The sequence below is a fragment of the Phyllostomus hastatus genome, unplaced genomic scaffold (assembly GCF_019186645.2).
Source record: "Phyllostomus hastatus isolate PE091 unplaced genomic scaffold, TTU_PhHast_1.1 phas_contig_1, whole genome shotgun sequence".
NCBI lineage: Eukaryota > Metazoa > Chordata > Mammalia > Chiroptera > Phyllostomidae > Phyllostomus > Phyllostomus hastatus.
In genome coordinates, this window is record NW_025333498.1 from 46,722,432 (window position 1) to 46,745,959 (window position 23,528).

A 23,528-nucleotide genomic window follows, 5' to 3' on the forward strand; every position below is an offset into this window, starting at 1 on the left:
ACTATGTTAAATAAAAGAGGTGAAAGTGGGCATCCTTGTCATGTTCCTGATCTTGGTTGGGAAGCTTTTAGTTTTTGTCTATTGAGTATGATTTTGGCTGTAGGTTTCTCATATATGGCCTTTGTTATGTTGAGGTATGCTTCCTCTACTCCCACTTTGCTGAGTGTTTTTATCACAAATGGGTGCTGTACCTCATCAATTTTTTTTTCAGTATCTATTGATATGATCATGAGATTTTTGTCCTTCCTTTTGTTTATGTGGTATATTACATTAATTGATTTGTGAATATTGTACCATCCTTGCATCCCTGGAATGAATCCCTCTTGATCATGGTGTATGATCTTTTTAATGTATTGCTGGATGTGGTTTGACAATATTTTGTTGAGGATTTTACGTCTATGTCCATCCACAATATTGGCCTGTAGTTTTCTGTCTTTGTTGTGTCTTTATCTGATTTTGGCATTAGGATAATGCTGGCTTCATAAAAAAAAGTTTGGGAGTCTTCCATCTTCTTTAGGTTTTTGGAATAGTCTGAGAAGGACAATAGATAGTTCTTCCCTAAATGTTTTGTAAAATTCTGCTGTGAAACCATCTGGTCCAGGGCTTGTGTTGCCGGGAGTTTTTTTATTACTACCTGGTATCAGTCTGTTCAGGCTTTCTGCTTCTTCTTCATTCAGTTTTGGGACATTATATTTTTCTAGAAATTTGTCCATTTCACCCAGGTTTTTAAATTTCTTGGCATATAGTTGTTCATATTAATTTCTTACAATCCTTTGTATTTCTGTGGTATCATTGTAATCTCTCCTCTCATTTCTGAATTTCCACTTGGGTCATCCCTCTTTTTTCTTGATGAGCCTGCCTAAAGCCTTGTTGATTTTGTTTATCTTTTCAAAGAACCAGCTCCTATATTTATTGATTCTTTGAATTGCTGTTTTAGTCTCTATGTCATCTATTTCTGCTCTGAACTTGATTATTCCCTTCCTTCTACTCATTCTGTGCTTTGTTTGTTGTTGTTCCTCCAGATCTTGTTGATGTAGGGTTAGGTTGCTTATTATTTCCAACATTTATTAAATCCTAAGCTAAAATTGTTGTCCTAGGTTTGATCTAAAATGATTTAATACATTACATTTTCAAATTGGTAGCCAACTGAGTTCTATGACTCCAATATGTAAAATTTCCAAGCCATTTTTTCCTGATCAGTAATGGATTAAAACACATGGCATACTGGCAAGTAATATTTCATTTTCAAATGTAATAACCAAAACATGAATTTTGAAACAGTACATTGTGGATGGATTCCAGCCAGCAGTATCCATCTCGGCTATGGATGTTTGTTGAAACATGCTAAAAAACATACACAGAGACTACCAGGTCCTGTGGGGGAATAGGAACATAAGGGCCACTCCTCACGTGGGGAGCACCTTGGCCACACTCTCTGCTGGAGGGCGCCATGGCCACCCCTCATGTGGGGGGTGCCATGGCCATTCCTCACGTGGGGAGTGCCTCGTTCCCCCTCCAGAGAGGCTTTCTATTGGTTTTGTTTGAAATAACAATTCAGGTAAAAGCTCATTAAACATTGCCAGGAAGTAAGGATCAAACAATAGATAGCAAGGAAGTCTGAGGGCCTATTTTGAGTCAGGATCAAAGAGCTGTAAAACTTTAAAGAACAAACTTAACTTCTTCCTTTGACTCTTATCATTCAACTGAGAGCATTCTAAACAAAGCAGGTTTCACAGAATTTTACATATTCTTGCTTAGGCCTGATCACCCGGGGAACCCGCCCTTTTCAGCACACAGTGGCATCACCCTGTCATTGTTTCAGGCTTAGGTGGAGCAAGGGAAGTAAGGCAGCCAAGAGATAAGATTTTCTCCCAGATGATGAGGACTCAGGCTATATCACAGCCAAGGAGCAAGGGTCAATCACCCCCTTTTGCTGTAGCCCCAAAGTCCTTTCTTAGGGGCCTCCCAGGTGATTGTGCCTGTCTTAGATCATTCCCCCCTTGGGGAATCTTACCCATCATTGGCTAACCGACCAAGCTTTGGGGTTCAGTTATGAATGAACCAGCAGAAGTAGTGCTCCTGCCAGAGAGATAAGCTTTTACCTCCTTGCTGGCTTATGGTCCAAGGCCACTTTCTCAGCCTTAGCCTAGGCCGGGGTTACAGCCTCCAATACCAGGCAGGGAAGTTCCCAACAGTACATAATTTCAGTTTGGTGACATATCTATTGATTCATTAAAATATTAATTTTAAAGAGTATTTTTATAATAAAAACTTTTCTTTTTATATGTACAAACAATAAGCATCATCTTTTATGTTAATTGAAGAAGTTAACATTTTGCTTAATAATATAATGTGTTTTTTTGACTTGTGCAACAAGGCTTAACCAAAAATATTGGAAATGTGTTATATATAAAAGGTCTACATATAACATATGTGCCTATTAATCATTACTGGAAACATGTTAGTGGCATACATTGACTTAGGATATTCTCAGAGGAAAAAATGATATAAAAAGCCTAAAAGTATAATTTAATTCATATATTAAAATAAAACCTTTGGCATCTCCAAAGAAAATGTAGTTTTAGGCAATAAAGAATGTAAACATCATTTATATTTATTAACTTGGATTGCATACATCGTAGCCAGGGTCTGTAAGGAAATACTTGTTTATTTATTTTTTAGAGTGCCACCTTCAACTTTCAAATGTATACATTTTAGGGGGTACAAGGCCTAATGTACCTTTGTGTTAAACAGCCATCAGACAACAGGAGAGGCAACAAAATGCATTTTATGTCTTAGGAAAGCCAATACTCATTTCTATTTAAATCATCACCTCTGAAACAGAACACAGATAATTACATGTAAACAAACAGGCTATAAATGTTTGTGAATAAATGAATGCATGGTAGCTTCATGTGCCAAAGAAATCTCTGGATCTGTCCATCTATCTATCTATCATCTATGTATCTGTGCTATTGCTTATAGTTTGGTGCATTAAAATTTTGAGGGCAAACCAATGTACTTTTTTAAACAGAAAATTCTCTTTCAGACTACCCTTCTGTTCTGAAAATACCTGAGCGTTCATGGACTAAGTGAATATTACTGTATCATGGTATGATTGTTGAAATTATTGCTTCCTGCAATTCTAATTGCAAAATCATTTTTAATTAAATCTAAAATGTCCAGATCATAAATGTTCACTTTGATGAGTTTTGACAATTTTATTCACTATGTAACAAACACCCTAAACATGATCCAGAACATTTTCATTCACCAGAAAACTTTACCTCCATTTTAGTCAATTCCCTTAACACTTCGTTTCACAAACATCAACTCTTCTCTATCACCATATATTACTTTTGCTTGTATTCTGAGGTCATATACATAGATTAGGATAGCATTTTCTCTTTTGCTTGTAAATTTTTATCTGCATAAAACTTTAAGATATTTCCACATTGTGTGTTAAAAATTCATTATATTTTATACCTGTGTAGTTTTTAATTGTATGAATATATTCTAATTTGGATTATTTAAGAGTTTGCTATTATGAATAAACCTTCTATAACCATTCTTGTGTAAATTTATTTCATGAATGTTTGTTTTAATTTTTCTTGGGTGAAAACTTATGTGTAAAACTGTTGACTCATAGGGTAAATACGCTTACCTTTATAAGAACTTGAGTAGGGAGTTCCAGGTCCTCTGTATTATCTTGAAAATTTAATGTAGCCTTTTTGATTACATCAATTCTAGTGAGTATGTACTGGTATCTCATTGTAGTTTGAATTTGCATTACCTTGATAATTAATAATTTTAAAAATCTTTATTTATCATTCAAATATGAATGATAAATTTTCATTTATCCCATCTTCATTTTGCATCTCTTCCAGTCCTTTTCTTCCTAATGTGCAAGATAGGTAGGAAATTTTTATCTTTTTGGGATCTTAATATCTCCTCAGATATGTGTGCTACAAATATTTATTTTAAAGGATACTGCTTGCTTATTCACTTTTAAATATATTTTTAAAGAAAAAAACATTTGAATTTTGTCTAAGTCCAATTTACCAATATTTCTTTATTTTTAATGGTTTTGTGTTTTCTTACTCTAATATTATATTTTTGTAATTTGAAAGCTTTATATTCATCTATTATCATCTCAGATTAATTTTTGTTTGTAGAGTATAAGTTATATTTTTCATATGGATAGCCAATTATTTCAGCAAAATTTGCTAAAAAGGACATTGCTTTCCACATTAATTTGACTTGGGACCCTTTTGAAAATCATTTAACCATACATGTATTCCTATATCTGATTTCATTTTGTTCAACACTACATTCTTGCGATTGCTGTAGTTTTACAGTAACTCTTGAAACCACGTACTGCACTTTCTCCAATTTTGTTATTTTTCAGGATTGATTGATTATTCTAGATACTTTTCATTTAAACATAATTTTAGAAAAATTTGTTTCTTCAAAAATAACTTGCTGGAGTTTGCATTAATTCTGTATTTCAATTTAGAGGAAATTTTTTAAAATTCTGAGCTTTCTAATCTATATGCGTGATATACCACTGCATTTTCTAAGGCATTATCAATTTTTCTCAGCAATAGTTTATCATTTTCAGTATGAGATTTTATGCACATTTCACTAGTTTAATTCACAGGTATTTCTCATTTCACTGATGCAATTGTAAAAAGTTTTTTTTAAGTTTATTTTTGTTATTGCTAATATATAGAAATAATTAAACATATATACTGACCTTGAATTCTAGAGCCTTTACAAATTCACTTTTACTTCTAGGAGTTTCTATTTTTTTTTAAATTCCTTTTGTTATAAAGAGAAATTAAAATCTCTTATATCCCATTTGTCAGTGCACTTCCCAAGTTCTTGCTCTAAAATGCATCACTGTCACCAGATTCTTTTATTGCTTTTCAGAAACATTCCATTTACACATATACATGCACCAAAAATACTGCAGCATACCCTACATAAAGTTTTATACTGTATGAGAAACTGATCATACAGTTTCCCATTAAAATATTGTGTATATATATATGTATATATATATATTTATATTTATATCTCATACCCCACCTTTCTAGGAGGATCATATTTGTACTAGTATCTACAATTAATGAGAAAGCAAAATAAACAAAGTAGTTTTCAAGTACAGTCATATACCACATAATGGTGTATCAATCAAAACTAGACTGTATATACAATGGTTAGTTCCATAATATCATAATGCAGCTAGAAAATTCCTATCACCTAGTGACATCATGGCCCTCATGGTGTTGTAGTACAACACATCACATGTTTGCAGTACTGCTGGTATAAACAAATATACTGCTCTGCCTGTTGTATGGAAGTATAGCACATACAATAATATATAGCATATAGTACTTAATAATGATAATAAACAACTACATTACAGTTTTACATATTTATTATATTATATGTTTTATCATTATTTTAGAGTGTATTCATTCTACTTACCAAAAACCTTATTGCAAAACAATGTGCTGTGTTATACCAGCTGCGGCCTTACACATCTCTTGTTTACCACATCTCAAGTACATCACTTTCTCTTATGCTTGATCCTACCTTGAGTAGTTGTTTACAGTAATCTGCTACAGTTTGTCATGTAGGAGCTACAGGCTATACCATACAGCCTAGGTGTGTAGTAGGCTATACCATCAAGGTTTGTGTAAGCACACTCTATGATTGTACAATGACAAAATCAACTAATAACAATTCTCAGAATGTAACCCCACCATTAAATAGTGTGTGACTGTGCTTTATTTACTTTCTCTACATTTATAATACCACAAGTGAAATAATGCTTTTCCAATGCTACTTAACAACATAGGTTAATAGAAAATTTTGTATATTATGAACATTTTATATTGATTACTGTAGAGTATTATAATGTAGGATTACATATGTTCTGTTCTGCAATTACTTTTATGGGCCACTGATTTTCAATCTTCACTGTTCATTAGAATTACCAGTCTAGCTTTACTAAAAATACTGAAATCTGTGCCCCACCCCAGAGTCTTATTTTATTGATGTCAGATATGAATTAGCAAGGGATTTTTTTAAAGCTCCCCAGGTGAATTTAACATGTAGCCAATATGAGAACTACTATATTAGCCCCTGCTCATACATTTTTCTATTAAAGTAATATATACATATATTAAAAGTGATTATAATATAATCACTTTGTGAAGTGATATATATATGTAACTTTTAAATATAGAATGCCTAAATAGTTTGTATTTATAATTTTAATAAGTAATGTTATGAATCTAAAAATTAAAGTAAGTACCTTGGGAACATAAAAGCTGAATAACCTTACAGACGGTGATTGACCTTTCTATGCTACTGTTTCTGAGTGCCTCAAATAAATATCTTAGAAATTAACTGTTACTTTTGTTGTTGTTAAAGAATATGTGCAGATCTCTTTCAAACACAAAATATAATACAAATGTTTAAACCGAAAAATACAAATAGAATTGGGGGAATGGAATAAAAACCATGGATTGTGCTGATTGTACAGTTCCAACTGTAAACTTTTGGAGTCATGGGGAATTGCTTGTGGCCAATGTTGTAATATTAGGTCACATGATCTGTTTGTCTCATTGGTGTGATTTGTCTTACATTATATTTTCCAACATTTTAAAACAATATTTAAAAATGCAAACAACACATGGCAAGGAATAAATGGTTATACATAGAGTAGTAGTTTCAGAGGAGTTTAATTACTAAAATGAAATAACCATTTAATAATGGTCATTATTTAAGTTTTAACCATCCTTACATATTTCTTGATTGAGATGTGTAGAATGCTATATTAGAACTTCTGCAGATATTAAGCCAATTTTAAAATCTAAAATTAAATATGACACAGCAAAATGCATATATTACAAAACACAGCACTCAAGATAGTGACACATTAAATTCTGAGTGATTATTAGAAGGCAGCAAGGCAGCAAGGCAGGAAGGCAAGAAGGCTGGAAGGGAAGGAAGTGAAGGGAAATATGGTGGATATCTATCTATCTCTGTATCACCTATTTAGTAGAAAAATGCATTTGAAGTTTATCATAGGAATTTCTACAGAAATGTAAAATGTTTCAAAGTTGGACCTGGGTGTAAATTTCTCTGTTGCCATTTAATACTTTTGTAAGATTGGAGAAGCAACTTAAATTGAGACCTGTTTCTTGTGGTTTAAATGCATGTAATAATAATTCTCAGGGATTTTATGAAGATTGAGTGTGGTCATACTTTTGGAAATGCTGAGCTAAGTTCTCAATAGATGCTAAATTTTCAATTTTCATAATTACACCTAAATTACTTTTGTTTTTATAATCCTATTTGGATCTGAATTTTATAAGATGCACTGAAGTATAATATACCAAACATCATTAAAGAGCTTATCTTCTCCTTCAGCTACTTTATTTTACTAGATTGAATTATTAAACACTTCACTGTTCATCTCTAATACAGTTGAGAATAAAGAGTTGATCTAAGTATATGAAAGGGATATAAATGTGTCCTAAATTATATATGTAAATGTATAATTTTGTTATTTTTATGTTGTTGAATTTATATCATTTTGATACTTAGACCCTTGCTACTCAGTGTATATCATAGACCAAGAACAATATTATCACTAGAGAGCTTGTTAGAAATCCAGATCTACTCAATCACAATCTCTACATTTAGCAAAATTTCCAAGTGATTTTTAAGTATGCACATTAAAGTTTAAGAAGCAATGTACAATTTCTTCTATACAATTAGGTATACAATTAGGTATTACTCAAAGAAATTTTAGAAATATATGACCTAAACATCAAATAAACTCTTGTTACCTGAATTCTGATTCTGGCTCATATGAGTGTAGATTTGTTGTAAAGAGCACTAAATCAGGAATTAAAGCACACTTTTTAATAATTGGCTGTGTCTTTTAATGATAGAAAAAAATTCATCAAGTTAATAAACTTCTACAAGTTTCTGTTTTATCATTTTTTAAAGATTTTATTTATTTATTTTTTAGAGAGGGAAGGGAGGGAGAAAGAGAGAGAGAGAGAGAAACATCAATGTGCAGTTACTGGGGGTCATGGCCTACAACCGGGAAGGCATGTACCCTGACTGGGAATCGAACCTGTGACACTTTGGTTCTCAGCCCACGCTCAATCCACTGAGTTACACCAGCCAGGGCCTGTTTTATCATTTTTAAAGTGAAGAGTTAGTTAATACTTCTTCTGGTACTAGTGAGATTGTTTAGAGGTTTGAGTAAGATGTCACTTTATTAATAGTCAAGGTCTGTACATGTAATGCACTATTACAATTTTTAAATTTAGAGCAGCTAACTATAGGTAAATTATGAATAAGAGCTCCTTAGGTAGAAAGACAAGACAACAACCTCAGAGCTTGATTGATAACCCTTTCTTTTTGCTACTTTTTAGCATAAATAGAGGTGGCTTGGGGGAGCGATGTTCTAAAGATAAGGGTAGTTTGGGATCATTTTCATTTTTTTTGTAATTAATTGATTTGTGTTGACTTTGAATGGGCGGTCCAATCAATTACTTTGTAATTAGCATGTGATGAAAACATGACCAATAATAACATAAAACAAGACAGAAAGATGAATTTTATTCAGCATTTGCCTTCAGTTTTCCCTGGGAATGCTTATCAGTTAGCATTTTAATTAAGATCTGAGGAAATATCATATCACTGGATTTGACATGGCTGTGATATTGTGAGGGATGTTTTCATGGAAGTCAACAATGAAACTGTGGTTCTATTACAGATAAAAAAACTTGTGGACCTCATGAATTCCAGTGTAAAAACAACAACTGTATTCCAGACCATTGGCGATGTGATAGCCAAAATGACTGCAGTGATAATTCAGATGAAGAAAACTGTAGTAAGTAACACTTTCTTGGGAATGTTGAGATCTGACAACCTATTCAAAACACAAGATAGCCATTTTTAGTTCAGTTAAGGTGTAAATATTAATGTATCTGTGCTGCTGCTCACATTTTATACATATATTCATATTTGAAAAAGAATATTCAGACTAAATTGACCTGAATTTCAAATGGTAGAATTATTGAAATGCTTATCCTGGGAGTTATTTTCTAATAGTTATCAGAATTGGTATGAAAGTATCATGAGGTTTAATGCAACCCATTAGTATGCAATGAAGGGAGCCCTTGATGTGAGCTCATACAATGAGCTGAATGATGTGGAGACAGTACAAAGCATATCGTTCTTTAACAGGTGGTATTCATTTCATTTCATTTGAGTCTCAAATTCTTCTACACTAAAAATTCACTCATGAGCTTCTTTCAGTAAAATATCATTTCTTTTCTCCAGAATGGTGAACACTATATTTATTCAAGATGCTTTTCTCTGAAAATAGAACAACACTGTTAGCATTATCTATCTCCTGCATTTTTATATAATAAATTCAAAAAATAATAATTATCAAGCACATTTATTTTCCAGGAAGTATGGGAGTATGTAAAATGGTAACAGCATTTCTATATTCTGGCATTAATTTCTGAATATATTTCTTACTACTACTTTCTTACATTGCTGTTTAAACAAGAAAGCTATATAATCATGTTTAAAATAAGATAATCAAATTCCATTCATTAAATATTTACATCCTTCTACTTTCAAAAAGTATTTGATAATAATGATAATATCTACTTTAATAAATTGTACTAACAGTATTCATTTCCCAAGACACAGAAGACAAAATACGAATTCTCTTATTAAAGCATACTGTTTTGTTATATAAAAGCATAGCATTAGTAGAGAGCCACAGCCATAATAAACCAGTTGGATATTCAGTTTGCAAAATATCAACTAATCTTTTGAATAACTTTCACACTTAATCTGACTAGAGTTTGAGTATTGGTTACATTAGACATGAACTCTCTGGATCATTATGATTATGGAGTGCTCTGAATATAGAAATATTTATTGCTTCTTCTTTACGTAGATCTCTCCCAACTGATCATACTACCTAGAAAATAAAAGCTGCAGTCATTAGAGTGTTCTAGATTCCTTTAATCAGCAATTTCTTACAAAAAAACTTTAAAAAGCAAGTTCTCAGATTCTGTCCCATGATATAAAAATCTAAAGGGTGAGCTTGGTAGAGAAAAAAGAGTAGAGAAAGAATTATGTACAGGGTGGGGCACAAGTAGGTATAAGTTGTTCATATGGAAAATATTGCAATAAGTAATAAGCAATAACAGAGCAATAAACTCAGTTTCACATACTCACAACTGTAAACCTACTTTGCCCCCACTCTGTACATACTTTCTATTTAATTGATTAGTATTTCAGAGTTTAAATATACAAATAACTACCCAGCTTTTGAGATACCTTTAGTGTTAATTATCTATAAGATACTTGAGAGAAAATACCCTATGACTGAAGGCTATTGAAAGCAAGAGAGAGAAATTAGATTTTATTTATTTATTTTTAGAGAGGGAAGGGAGGGAGAAAGAGAGAGAAAGAGAAACATCAATGTGCGGTTGCTGGGGGCCATGGCCTGCAACCCAGGCATGTGCCCTGACTGGGAATCGAACCTGCGATACTTTGGTTCAAAGCCCACGCTCAATATACTGAACTATGCCAGCCAGGGCAGGAAATTTATATCTTGGAGAACCCTCTATTCAAGTGGTAACTAAAATTGTTTGAGATGTTAGAATACTATTACAATGAGAAAAAAAGAACAAGAGATAAGATAGTCTGCTTCTGAATCAACTGGGGCTTCTTAGGTGGCTAAGTATCATTTTGCTGACCTCTGAAAGTCAGCCTTTGCCCTGACTGGTGTGGCTCCATTGGCTGAGTTTCCTCTCGCAAGTGAATTGTCATCTGCTTAATTCCAGATCAGGGTACAGGCCTGTGTTCCTGGTCTGCGGTTGAAGTGCGTGTAAGAGGCAACCAATCAATGTTTGTTTCACACATCAATATTTCTTGCTCACTCTTTCTCCTTCCCTTTACTTCTTTCTAAAATAAATAAATATAATATTTAAAAGCCAGTCTTTGATTAAGAAAACAAAGAGAAGCAATACTGCCTTCACTTGTCACTATGAAAACTTCATGGCAAGAAAAACAAGGAAAGTGGCTGTATTTTCAAGCATTGCAATATAAAATACCCAATTATGTATGATTTTCTTTTAGGTCCTTTTCTTTTTGAGCTTGTAGCCTCAGATAAGTAATATTGATGAATTTCCATAAAAGAGATGACAATGAACAACAATGAGGCATATTAGAGTTGTGACATGGAAGGAAAGAAAGCATACACAAGACAAGCACCAGAGTTGGCAACATGTGAAATATGTGTTCTAGGAGGATCAAAAAGAGATCTAGATAAAAAATGGTGTTTGAAGATACCATCTAGAATAGGTCAGAAGCAATGAGAAGTTTTACATATCAAAAATGGCAGCAATTCTACAGAGACAAAAGCTGAGAGTATGAAGAATGAGAAAAGAATACAATATCTATAGGGCACAGCAAGAGACTAGTGACATAGAAATCAGACTTAGAGAAAAATACTGTTGCTATATTAAAATGTTATCAAATATTCCAATTTTGCATAATCTGCTGAAACTATTATAATTATATATGCATGATTGCAATAAAACTACTATAAATATACACAGTTACTATAATATATACTTTAATTACTATATATTTTAATTATGACTATATATCACATAACTAAGCATATAATTATTATATATATGACAACAATACACCCAAAAGGGAAGTGGTATATATTATCTTTTATAAATAGATTAGCCAATAGATTAGCCATTTATTTCACATTTGACAGTAATCATAAGCTAATTATTAAGTAGTGAAACATAGTTAACAGATATAGTAAATCAGACTTACAGTTTAAAAAAGAAAGCAATTTTTTAAACATAACCATATTCTATCACTCAATACTTACTTTCATTCTATTGCCTCGTTTATTTATGACATTTATATTAAATTCTTATTTAAGTATCTGGAGTCGCTCTAAGGAGTAGGGCTATATCCCAAAGCCCAGCACAGCATCTGACACCTGTTTACAATATTAGTAATGTATTTTAAAGTCACTTTTGGACTTCTTTGTTTCTGAATTTGATTTAATGAATTTACTTTTTAAAATTTTGTTGGAAATGCTCCAGGCACATATGCGAGATGAGCTTAAGTAGTAGTGAAGCTATTAGCTGCCAACTATGTTTTAAATTTAATATAATTTCTTTTGTGTTATATTTGCATGGGGTAATTGTTCCATTGTTATTTTGTCATCATCAGCTGATCATTTCCCTTGTTAAGTTTACAGCAGGGGCACTTTGCTTCAGCAATGATTTCTGCTCTTAGAAACAAGGATGTTTTATTGTTATTAAAGATATTTCATTATCTAGATCAAAGGTTTGGAAATATTTGAGAAAATTCAACATCTATACTATTTTTATCAGCAGAACATATATTGTTGTACAATCCCTTCTAGGAAATTGATGTACAAAAAATTTCTTTATATATTTCTATTATTAGGAAATAACATATCAATAGATATAAACACACCAAATGATTTTATCAACTAGATTGAGGTTTATATAGAGGGAAGATGTCTGCCTATTTGAATTTCTAGTACTTTCACACTAAATTTGTATCAGGATTATTTGTATAGCATGTCAGTTATACTAATTGTATTCTAAAAATTCTCCTCAGATGTTTACACCCACACTCCTCTAACTTTTTAACTTATTTCCATGGATTTATGAAAATATCCTCAGTAGAGAAATTGGAGTCTATAAACCTTTCAGCTCTACCACTAACAAATATAGCTTTGAAAGTCACTTTTTCTTCTGAATTTAGTTTCTTCAATCTTGTGCAAGATGGCTTTCAAAGCTCTTTTTTAATTCTGAGGCTATATGTGTTTGCATTCCTTATTATCAAAATGAGTGCCCAGTCCATACGAGGGAGGATAAAATATCATCATGTGGGGAGATTAAAAGAGGAAAAGGGTCCCTTTTTATTATTATTAAGTGAAATAGATATTGCTAGCCAGGTGCCTTAAACAAGTAATTTGAATTCTCAGGGATTTCATGTTAATCTCTGTAATATGTAATCACTTATTACTTCCTCAGTAGTGTGGGAGACAATAATATGGCCTAGTAAATAATATAGGCCCTGGTATTATGTCTTCTGCATTCAAATGCAATAACAGCTCTCTGAGTACTAGGTGGTTTGGAGTAATTTTCTTATCCTTTCTGTGCCTCAATTTACTCATCAAGAAAGGGTCCTATAATAACACTACCTTGGATAAGGTAGTTAAAATTGATGAGTTCATTCAAGTAGTACTTTGCACTAACTTTACCTAGTACCTAATAACAAATAAGCAATCAGTAGTTGGTAGTAATTATTGTTGTTAGAGATAGTAATATTAGTATTAATAAAATTTCTTCTTAAGATTAAAAGATAAAATATGTAAACATAAAGTGAAAACAAAAAAAAAAGAAACTCCTATTTTTATACTCACAGGAGTATTGAGTCATGAAGGGAATGCTCCACTTAGTGGCTTTTTTCCCATTCTGTGAAGTAGCAACTTGTCTTAATATAAAACCTGAAGTTCACATTTTAAAATAAAGTCCCAGAGCAGAACAAATGCTCTGATAATGTATTCCATTTGCCACAGTTCCCCCAGTGTTTTCTGCAGGGACTTTTGTATAGAAGTGTAGGAGCCTTCATGATACCAAACCCTATAGCTCAAAACAGAGTTTTGTGCAGAACAATATTTAAATACAGGCTGAGTTACTCACAGTCTTTATGGAGGAATGTAGGCTTCAAATAGATGTCCCATAAAAGTAATTTCTGTTACCTATTCCTTCTTCACCCAAGTAAGAATATTATTGTGTGTAAGACAGCATAAATACAGTTAATCCATAGAGAAAATGTCTTTCATCATGCCAGTTACCAATTTGGTTTATAAAGCAAAAATTAACAAGAAATGATTTCCAACAGTCACAGAGATTACTTGCAGGAACAAATTTCTGAAATCTATTTTATTGTCCAGATGAGCTGTATTCCACTTGGTAGTTACGCCAAGTAGTAAGTCATACTCTGGCTTAAGTTTTATGTGGAATGTGGCAAAGCATAGTTAATCAACAACTGGCAAATTATCTAAAATGAGAGGTAAGTTACATAGAGAATAAGCAAGCAATTGTATGAACAGAAAGTTTTCCAAAAAAAGTTCCTCCTTCTGCCCCTTCTACCTATATCCAACAAGTCATATCCAATAATACCCTCATGTATGCTTCTTGTTTGATGAATTCTGGAGTTTCTGGGGACAAAACTGAAGAATTAGAACAAGTCATATCCAATAATACCCTCATGTATGCTTCTTGTTTGATGAATTCTGGAGTTTCTGGGGACAAAACTGAAGAATTAGAATTACCCACATAATAAAAGGGTAAGAACCAAAGGCTAGACTCACTCCTCAGTTAGCAAATGGCCCTGTGGGTACAGGGAGTCACAGAATGTCTTACTTAAAGTAAATGCACAAAAGGACTTAGAATTCCAACAACTGGAAATGATTAATTTTGTATTATAATATGTAGATTTTTATGCCTTTTATTTTACTTTACTGTTGTATTTTTGTTAAACAATGGGCTGTTTATATTTTGTCTGTTTTTCAATTTGTTTCTATAATATCACTTTATATTCATGACTTTAAAAATAAAATCGAAAGGTCATTATATTATGTATCATAGATGTTTCATGAAACATTTTTCATAAAAAATGTATTAGTTCTGCTGGATTAACTGCTTTTTTTATTAATGCTACCTCATATTGTATGTTATATAAATTTTAAAATGCAGTTGTACATAACAGAATAAACCTATGCTATTTTTCTGCCCCCAGAGCCACAGACGTGCACATTGAAAGATTTTCTTTGTGGCAATGGGGACTGCGTTTCTTCCAGGTTTTGGTGTGATGGAGATTTTGACTGTGCAGATGGCTCTGACGAGGTAGGCAACCTTGAAACATCAAACAAAAAATAAAGAATTCCTTTAAAATCACATTTATAATTAACATTGTTTAATCCAATGAGTGTGACAAGGACAGCTGTGAAATGCATTGCTCCTGACATACTGAAATGAGTATTATGTCTAAGGTCTGTGCTGCCCATGCCCCACACAGGGAATATCTCTTGTGCTACCACTGACAGTTAATTTTAGAGTCTGTTTTACAAGTGGTGAATGGCTGGGTGGGGAATAGGATGTTTGGGAACCCTATTCCCTAAAGCTGATGTCCTTGCCATCTGTGAATATGTTCATAAATTTGCTGCAGTATTTATAGGCAAGACTAATATTTTATGCACTTTAAAAAGTTTCTTCTCCCCAGTCTCTTTCTTCAATTGATAAAGTATCAAAGACGTCGATGCGGGTCATCAATTTTAATGAAACCACAGGTTCAGCTTGCTTAGATGATGAATCACGATCCATTTATAATAAGGCCTGCATACACACAACCTAAGTGAAAAAGTTTAGAATGTCTCCAGATAATTCTGCAAACTTAGACTGTTACCATTTATAATACTTCACACAATTCATTCTTTATGAATCTATGTATTTATATTTTAGTTATTAATTACTCTGTGATTCTTTAAAACTAATACATGTTGTGTGGTGATACATCTTCTCAATCAAATCTAAAATGACCTAAAGCCTCATTTTTAAATATCAGGGAGAAATATACCAGTAGTTGCTGGAATGGGAGCAAAAGGGAGAAAACTGTACTTGGACAATGATTAAAATAAAACTTAAAAAAAAGAAAAAAAAAGAAATATACCAGTAGTTAATGGTCACTTCTCATGACTTTTTCTTTTAATGTTATATTCCATGTTAGTATCAGGAGCACAGCACTTGTGCGATCAAATACAGTCACAGATGAAGGAAAAAGTTGGTCTTCAGACCTCGGTGGCCATCATAACTCCTTATGGGGAACAGTGACTCCCTAGAGCTCTGCTGCTTTGGGTGACCTGTGGATGTACTTACTCTTCATGAAGGGCCTTGCACTGGATGTGGCTTGGCCAGAGACAATCTTCCCTGTGCTCTGGAGTTTTCTGCATTTCAGGTCCAACTTCCTGAGGTATCCACTAAGTTCCTTGGCAGAGCAATACTGAAGGTCTTTACTATTCACACAACCCACTCAAATTGTTTTTCCCAACCTTCAGCCATTCTCATCAGGACCACACAAATCTGTATTATCTCACTTGCTTTAATAAGCCCCCTAATCACATTTAGGTCCCTGGATTTAGAAACAAATGGCTGTAATTTCTGACTTTACAGGCAGAAAACCTAAACTTCCATTTTACAAAGGTTTCTCAGGAGAAGTTGAAAAATACTATATATATTCATAGACTATTCAACAAAACAAGTCAAAGCAAAGGAAAGTAAAAGGATTAGAGGACACAGACAACAGTGTGGTGATGGTCAGAGGGAAGGGGACTGGGTGGAGGTGGGCAAACAGGATTGGAGAATGGGGACATCTACAATAGTGTCAGCAATAGAAGTAAAATTTTAAAAATCTACATGGGAGTTAAAATCTTACATTTCTCAGCTACATGTTTACTTAGGATTTATTTATTCAAAAATTATATTAAATTGTCAGGACAACACATTTCACATAAACTAATTCATACCATGAAAATGTTTTTTTTTCTTAAAAAAGTATTTTCCACAAGCCTATTTAATCTGTGAAACATCAAGAGGGGAAAATAGATTGCTTAAGGTTTATGATTTTATCTTGCATATTATTCATTAGATATCCAAGATACATATAAAGGATCTTCATTTTCCAAAATCTCATTCATTTTAAAGTAGCATTCTTATTAACAGCATTTCTCTCATGCCCTAAGTTCCTGGACATTGTTCTTTGATGGCTGAAATATCTCCATTACCAACATATTTTCATGATAATGCCTCAAGGGAATCAAATTAATTCTCTTCAAGGTGGCCTTTCTTTACATTTAAAGACATTTAGTCCAGTCCATTTGTAAAGAGGTGGCTAATATTGAGGCAATGGATTTTTATCTTAAAGTCTAATATGACAGGTTGTATTGATAAAAAAAAAGGTAAACTGAACAAATGTTTAGAAAACCGAGTTACATATATGATATTTCATATTAGCATCAAAGGAGAAAATGTGAGCATAAGTTTTGTATGAATGTGAGCTAACAGTAGTTTGTTAATATTTAGTTAAAACAATAACAAAGAAACTAAAAATTTGAATCAATATAATTGTATATCAGATTAGTGCCATATACAGAAAATAATTTATTGAAGTAACTTTAAAATATAATAGTTGGCCACTTCATCCAGTATAATATATTGTAAGAAGATAAATAAATGCAAAAGAATTCTAACCTGTATATATAGACTTGTTTTGGATAATAATATTGATTTTGCTAATTTGATATTCACATACCTTGAGAGTAAGATAATTCAAATGTTTAATTATTTTAACATTATTAGCACTCAACTTTTTAAAAATTTTATTTTAATTGTTGTTCAAGTACAGTTTTATGCCTTTCACTCCTGTCCCAGCCCACCCACCAAGCCCTCCCCACCTTCCTCCCATTTCCACCCGCCCTCCTAATTTTTGTCCATGTGTCCTTTATACTTGTTCCTGTAAACCCTTCCCCTTTCCCCCTGAAATTCCCTCCCCTCTCTCCTCTGGTCACTATCAGCCTGTTCTCTATTTCATCATCTTTGGTTATATTTTGCTTGTTTCTTTGTTTTGTTGTTTAGGTTCCTGTAAAAGGTGAGATCATATGGTATTTGTCTTTCACTGCTTGCCTTATTTCGCTTAGCATAATGCTTTCCGGTTCCATCCATGCTGTTGTGAAGGGTAGGAGCTCCTTCTTTCTTTCTGCTGCATAGAATCTCATTGTGTAAATGTACCATAGTTTTTTGATCCATTCATTTACTGATGGGCACCTAGGTTGCTTCCCACATTTGACTATTGTAAATTGTGCTACTATGAACATTAGGGTGCATAGGTTCTTTTGGATTGGTGTTTCGGGGTTATTAGGATATAGTCCCATCAGTGGAATTGCTGGGTCAAAAAGCAGATCCATTTATAGTTTCCTGAGGAAACTCTATACTGTTTTCCATAGGGGTTGTACCAGTCTGCAGTCCTACCAACAGTGCACTAGGGTCCCCTTTTCTCTACAACCTCTCCAACACTTGTTGTTTGTTGCTTTGTTTATGATGGCCATTCTGGCTGGTGTGAAGTGGCATCTCATTGTGGTTTTAATTTGCATCTCTCTGATAGCTAGCAATATTGAGCATCTTTTCATGTGTCTCTGGATCTTTTGTATGTCCTCCTTGGAAAAGTGTCTGTTTAAGTCCTTTTCCCATTTTTTAATTTGGTTGCTTGTCTTCTTAGAGTGGAGTCGTGTAAGTTCTTTATATATTTTGGAGATTAAACCCTTGTCTGAGGTATCATTGGCAAATATGTTTTCCCATACAGTTGGTTCTCTTTTTATTTTAATACTGTTTTCTTTAACTGTGCAGAAGCTTTTTATTTTGATGAGGTCTCATTTGTTTATTCTCTCCTTTATGTCCCTTGCTCTAGAGGACATATCAGTAAAAATGTTGCTGTGTGAAATATCTGAGATTTTCCTGCCTATGTTCTCCTCTAGGACTTTAATGGTGTTGTAGCTTATATTTAAATCTTTTATCCACCTTGAATTTATTTTTGTGTATGGTGTATGTTGGTGTTCGAGTTTCATTGTTTTCATGTAGCTGTCCAGTTCTCCCAACACCATTTGTTGAAGAGGTTATTTTTACTCCGTTTTATGTTGCTGCCCCATTTGTCAAATATTAATTGACCATAGAGACTTGGGTTTATTTCTGGGCTCTCTGTTCTGTTCCACTGGTCCATGTGCCTGTTTCTATGCCAGTACCAGGCTGTTTTGATTACAGTGGCCTTGTAATACAGTTTAGTATCAGGTATTGTGATACCTCCTACTATACTCTTCTTTCTCAACATTGCAGCAGCTATTCAGGGTTGTTTATGGTTCGTATAAATTGTTGAAGTGTTTGTTCTATGTCTATGAAATATGCCATTGGTACTTTAATAGGTATTGAATTGAATCTGAACATTGCTTTGGGTAGTATGGACATTTGATGATGTTAATTCTTCCAATCCACAAACACAGTATATGCTTCCATTTGTTTGTGTCTTCCCTGATTTCTTTCTTCACGGTTGTGTAGTTTTCTGAATACAGGACTTTTAACTCTTTGGTTAGGTTTATTCCTAGGTATTGTATTTTTCTTTTTGCTATATGTAATGGGATTTTTTTTCTTGATTTCTGTTTCTGCTACTTCACTGTTGCTATACAAAAATGCATTTGATTTCTGGATATTGACTTTGTATCCTGCTGTTTTACCAAATTCATTTATTAGGTCAAGCAGTTTTTTGGTCAAGTCCATAGGATTTTCCATGTACACTATCATTTCATCTGCAAACAGTAATAGTTTTGTTTCCTTCTTTCCAATTTGGATGCATTTTATTTCCTTTTCTTGTCTGATCACTGTGGGTAAAACTTCCATACTATATTGAATAGCAGTGGTGAAAGTAGACAGCCTTGTCTTGTTCCTGATCTTAGTGGAAAAGATCTTAATTTTTGCCCATTGAATATGATGTTAGCTGTAGGTCTCTCATATATGGCCTTTATTATGTTGAGGAATGCTCACTCTATTTGCACTTTCCTGAATGTTTTTTTCATAAATGGGTGCTGTACCTTATCAAATGCTTCTGCATCTATTGATATGATCATGTGATTTTTGTCTTTGCTTTTCTTTATGTTATGTATTACATTTACTGCTTTGCAAATAATTGTACCATCCTTACATCCCTGGGATGAATCCCACTTGGTCATGTTGTATAATCTTTTCAATATATTGTTGGATGTGGTTTGCCAACATTTTGTTGAGGATTTTGGCACCTATGTTCATTACAGATATTGGCCTGAAGTTTTCTATCTTTGTTGTATCTTTGTTGGGATTAGGATGATGCTGGCTCCATAAAAAAAGTTTGAGAATCTTCATTCAGTTTGGATTTTTTGGAATAATCTGTGAAGGATAGGGGTTAGCTCTTCCTTAAATACTTTGTAGAATTCTCCTGTGAAACCATCTGGTTCAGGGCTTTTATGTGTCGGGAGTCTTTTGATTACTGCTTCAATTTCATCTGCTGTTATTGGCCTGTTCAGGCTTCATGCTTCTTCATTGCGTTTTGGAAGATTATATTTTCCTAGAGATTTGTCCATTTCACCTGGGTTTTCAAATTTCTTGGCATACAGTTCTTCATAGTAATTTCTTACAATCCTTTGTATTTCTGTGGTATCTGTTGTAATCTATTGTCTTTCATTTCTGATTGTTTATTTGGGCCCTCTCTCTTTTTTCTTGATGGGCCTGCTTAAAGGCTTGTCAATTTTGTTTATGTTTTCAAAGAATCAGCTCCTGGATTCATTGGTCCTTAGAATTGTGCTTTTAGTCTCCATGCCATTTAATTCTGCTCTGATCTTGGTTATTTCCTTCCTTCTACTTGCTCTTGGTTGTCTTTGTTTTTGTTCCTCAAGTTCTTGTATATGTAGGGTTAGGTTGTTTGTTTGAAATCTTTCTATCTCTTTTAGGATGGCCTGCATTGCAATGAACTTCCCTCTTAGGACTGCCTTCACTGTGTCCAATAAGTTTTGGGTTGTTGTGAGTTCATTTTTGTTTTTTTCCAGAAACCTTTTGATTTCTTCCCTAATATCATTCTTGACCCATTCTTTGTTTAATAGCATGCTATTCAATCCCTATGATTTTTAGTGGTTTAGGTTTTTTTTCATTGGGGTTGGTTTATAGATTCAGTCCCTTGTGGTTGGAGAAAGTGCTTGATAGAATTTCAATTTTCTTGAAATTCTTGAGGCTTGTTTTGTGTCCTATCATGTGGTCTATCTTTGAAAATGTTCCATGTGCATTTGAAAAGAATGTGTAGTTAGCTTCTTTGGGATTAAGGGTTATATATATATCAGTTAGGTCCATTTCATCTAGGGGATTGTCCAATGTCAGAATATATTTGTTGAGATTGCTTGAAGATCTGTCCATTTTTGACAATGGGGTGTTGAAATCCCCTACTATAATTGTGTTGCTGTCAATATCTTTCTTGAAGTCCTCTAAGATGTTCTTTATGTATTTGGGTCCTCCTATTTTGGGTGCATATATATTTATAATGTTTATGTCTTCCTGGTGGATTCTTCCTTTGAGTGTTATGAAGTTACCTTCTGGGTCTCTCTTTATGGTCCTTTTTTTGAAGTCTATTTTGTCTGATATGAGTATTGCTACCCTGTTGCTATTTTTTCCTGTCCACTTGCTTGGAAAATTTGTTTCCAGCCCTTCACTTTCAGTCTGTGTAGATCTTTTTTTCCTGAGGTGGGTCTCTTGTAGGTGGCATATGTGTGGGTCATACTTTCTTGTCTATTCAGCTATTCTATGTATTTTGATTGGAGCATTTAATCCATTTACACTTAAGGTTATTATTGATAGGTGCTTATTCATTGCCATTTTTTTTCACCTGTGTTCTTCTCTCTCTTTCTCTTTTCCTTCTTTTTCTTAAAGCAGATTTTTTAGCATCTCTTGCAGAGCTGGTTTGGTGAAGGTGTATTCTTTTAGACTTTTTCTGTCTGGGAAACTCCTTATTTGCCTTCTATTTTGATTGAGAGTTTTGCTGGGTAAAGTAGCCTTGTTTGCAGGCCTCTGGTTCTCATTAGTTGGAATATTTCTTGCCATTTTTTCTGGCTTGGAGCATTTCTATTGGGAAGTCAGCTGCTAAACTTATCGGGGCTCCCTTGTATGTTACTTCCAGTTTTTCCCTTGCTGCCTTTAGAATTCTCTCTTTGTCTTGACATTTTGCCATTTTAATTATAATGTGTCTTCACATGGGCCTCTTTGGGTTCCTCTTGATTGAGACTATCTGTGTTTCTTGGTTTTGTGTGGCTTTTTCTCTCATCAGATTGGGGAAATTTTCCATCATTACTTTTCCAAATAGGTTTTCTATTTCTTGCTCTTTTTCTCCTTCTGGTATTCCTATCATACGGATATTATTATGTTTCATATTGTCTTGCATTTCTCTTAATCCCTCTTCATTCTTTCTGAGCCTCTTCCTTTTCTTGCTCTTTCTGGGTGTTTTTTTCTACTTTGTCCTCCAACTCATTGATCCGATCTTCTTCTTCATGGATCTTGCTTTTGATGCCTTCTACTGTGTTCTTCAGTTCAGAAATTGTATTCTTTATTTCCTCTTGGCCTTTGTTGTTAGTTTCTATTTCCTTTTTCATGTTGATATAGTTTGCAGTGAGTTCATTATAGTTTCCTTGTAGTTTCTGGTAGCTCACTGTGAGCTCATTGAGTTTCCTGATAACCATTGCTTTGTACTCACTATCTGATAGTTGATTGCCTCTATTTCATTTAGCATTCTTTCTGAGGCTTCCTCCTTTCCTTTCATTTGGGGATTGTTTCTTTGTCTTCCCATTATTTGTGAGACTCTTCTTATTAGCCTGTTTCTTAAATTGATGTGTTCTTGCTCCCTGGGTTTGTGGTGTGAACTTCTGTGGTAGAATACCTGTGAGATTCAGTGGTATAGTCTCCTTGATCTCCCAAGCTCACTGGTCTTGGCCTGTCATTTAATTTGGCTCTGTGTTTGTCTTTGGGTTTTGATTGTTGTTGGGTCTTTCTTTGGTGGGTCCTTCCCACTAGCTGGTTAACTAAGGGTCACTCTGTCCACCACCTCTTATATTTTGTTGTGGTGGTGAGGGTAGGATGTGTTGAAGCTAGTTCTTCTGTGTGTACACGGTTTTGAGGATTCTCTCTTACTCTTGTTCAGTAGTTTGTACTGGGTAGTTTCTCCACTATTTAGTTGTATTCCCAGATACATCTTGGATTGAGGTTAGTGCAGCTTCCACTCCCTCCTTCACTTTCTTCTGTTGTTCTCTATTGGTGGTCCCTTTGTTGTTGGGTTTCCTCTTCCAGTGGGTATCCTGGTGTTCACAGCTTCCACCTGCACTTTTTTGTGATCAGTTGGAGGGGGAAGGCAAAATGGTTTAAGATAGCAAGAAAGTATTCTGTGATACTTACAGTAGCAGTGGGTAGAGAAGATATAGGAGATCCTTGGGCTATGTATAGTGTTAACTGTGATATTCCACCCAACTAGCCACTTTTTAGAAAGGATGGAAAGAAGATAAGGCTCTTGTTGGGGAGGGGAGGATTTTGAGTTGGATCTAGAAAACAGTGAGGTTGTGGGAGGTCAGATTCTGAGGTAAGGTGAGAGTAAAGGATAGTAAATGGGTGTAGTGTGTGAGAGAATAGAGTTAACCACTACAGTAATAGAGTTCAGGAAACCGTGAAGTGGGCTGAGATCTGGAAGGGGTGTTGTGTAGTATTTACAATTGTATGGAACAGCTATTA

General features: G+C 33.8%; 1 protein-coding gene across 1 annotated transcript in view; it reads left to right on the top strand.

Annotated features, from left to right (window-relative positions):
- LRP1B (LDL receptor related protein 1B) overlaps positions 1–23,528 on the top strand; it is a 1,811,620-nt gene that overhangs the window by 1,636,442 nt on the left and 151,650 nt on the right. Inside the window, exons 68-69 of the mRNA XM_045853515.1 lie at positions 8,810–8,926; positions 14,938–15,044. Coding sequence (XP_045709471.1) covers positions 8,810–8,926; positions 14,938–15,044 — 224 coding nt within the window. The remainder of the gene's footprint in view (positions 1–8,809; positions 8,927–14,937; positions 15,045–23,528) is intronic.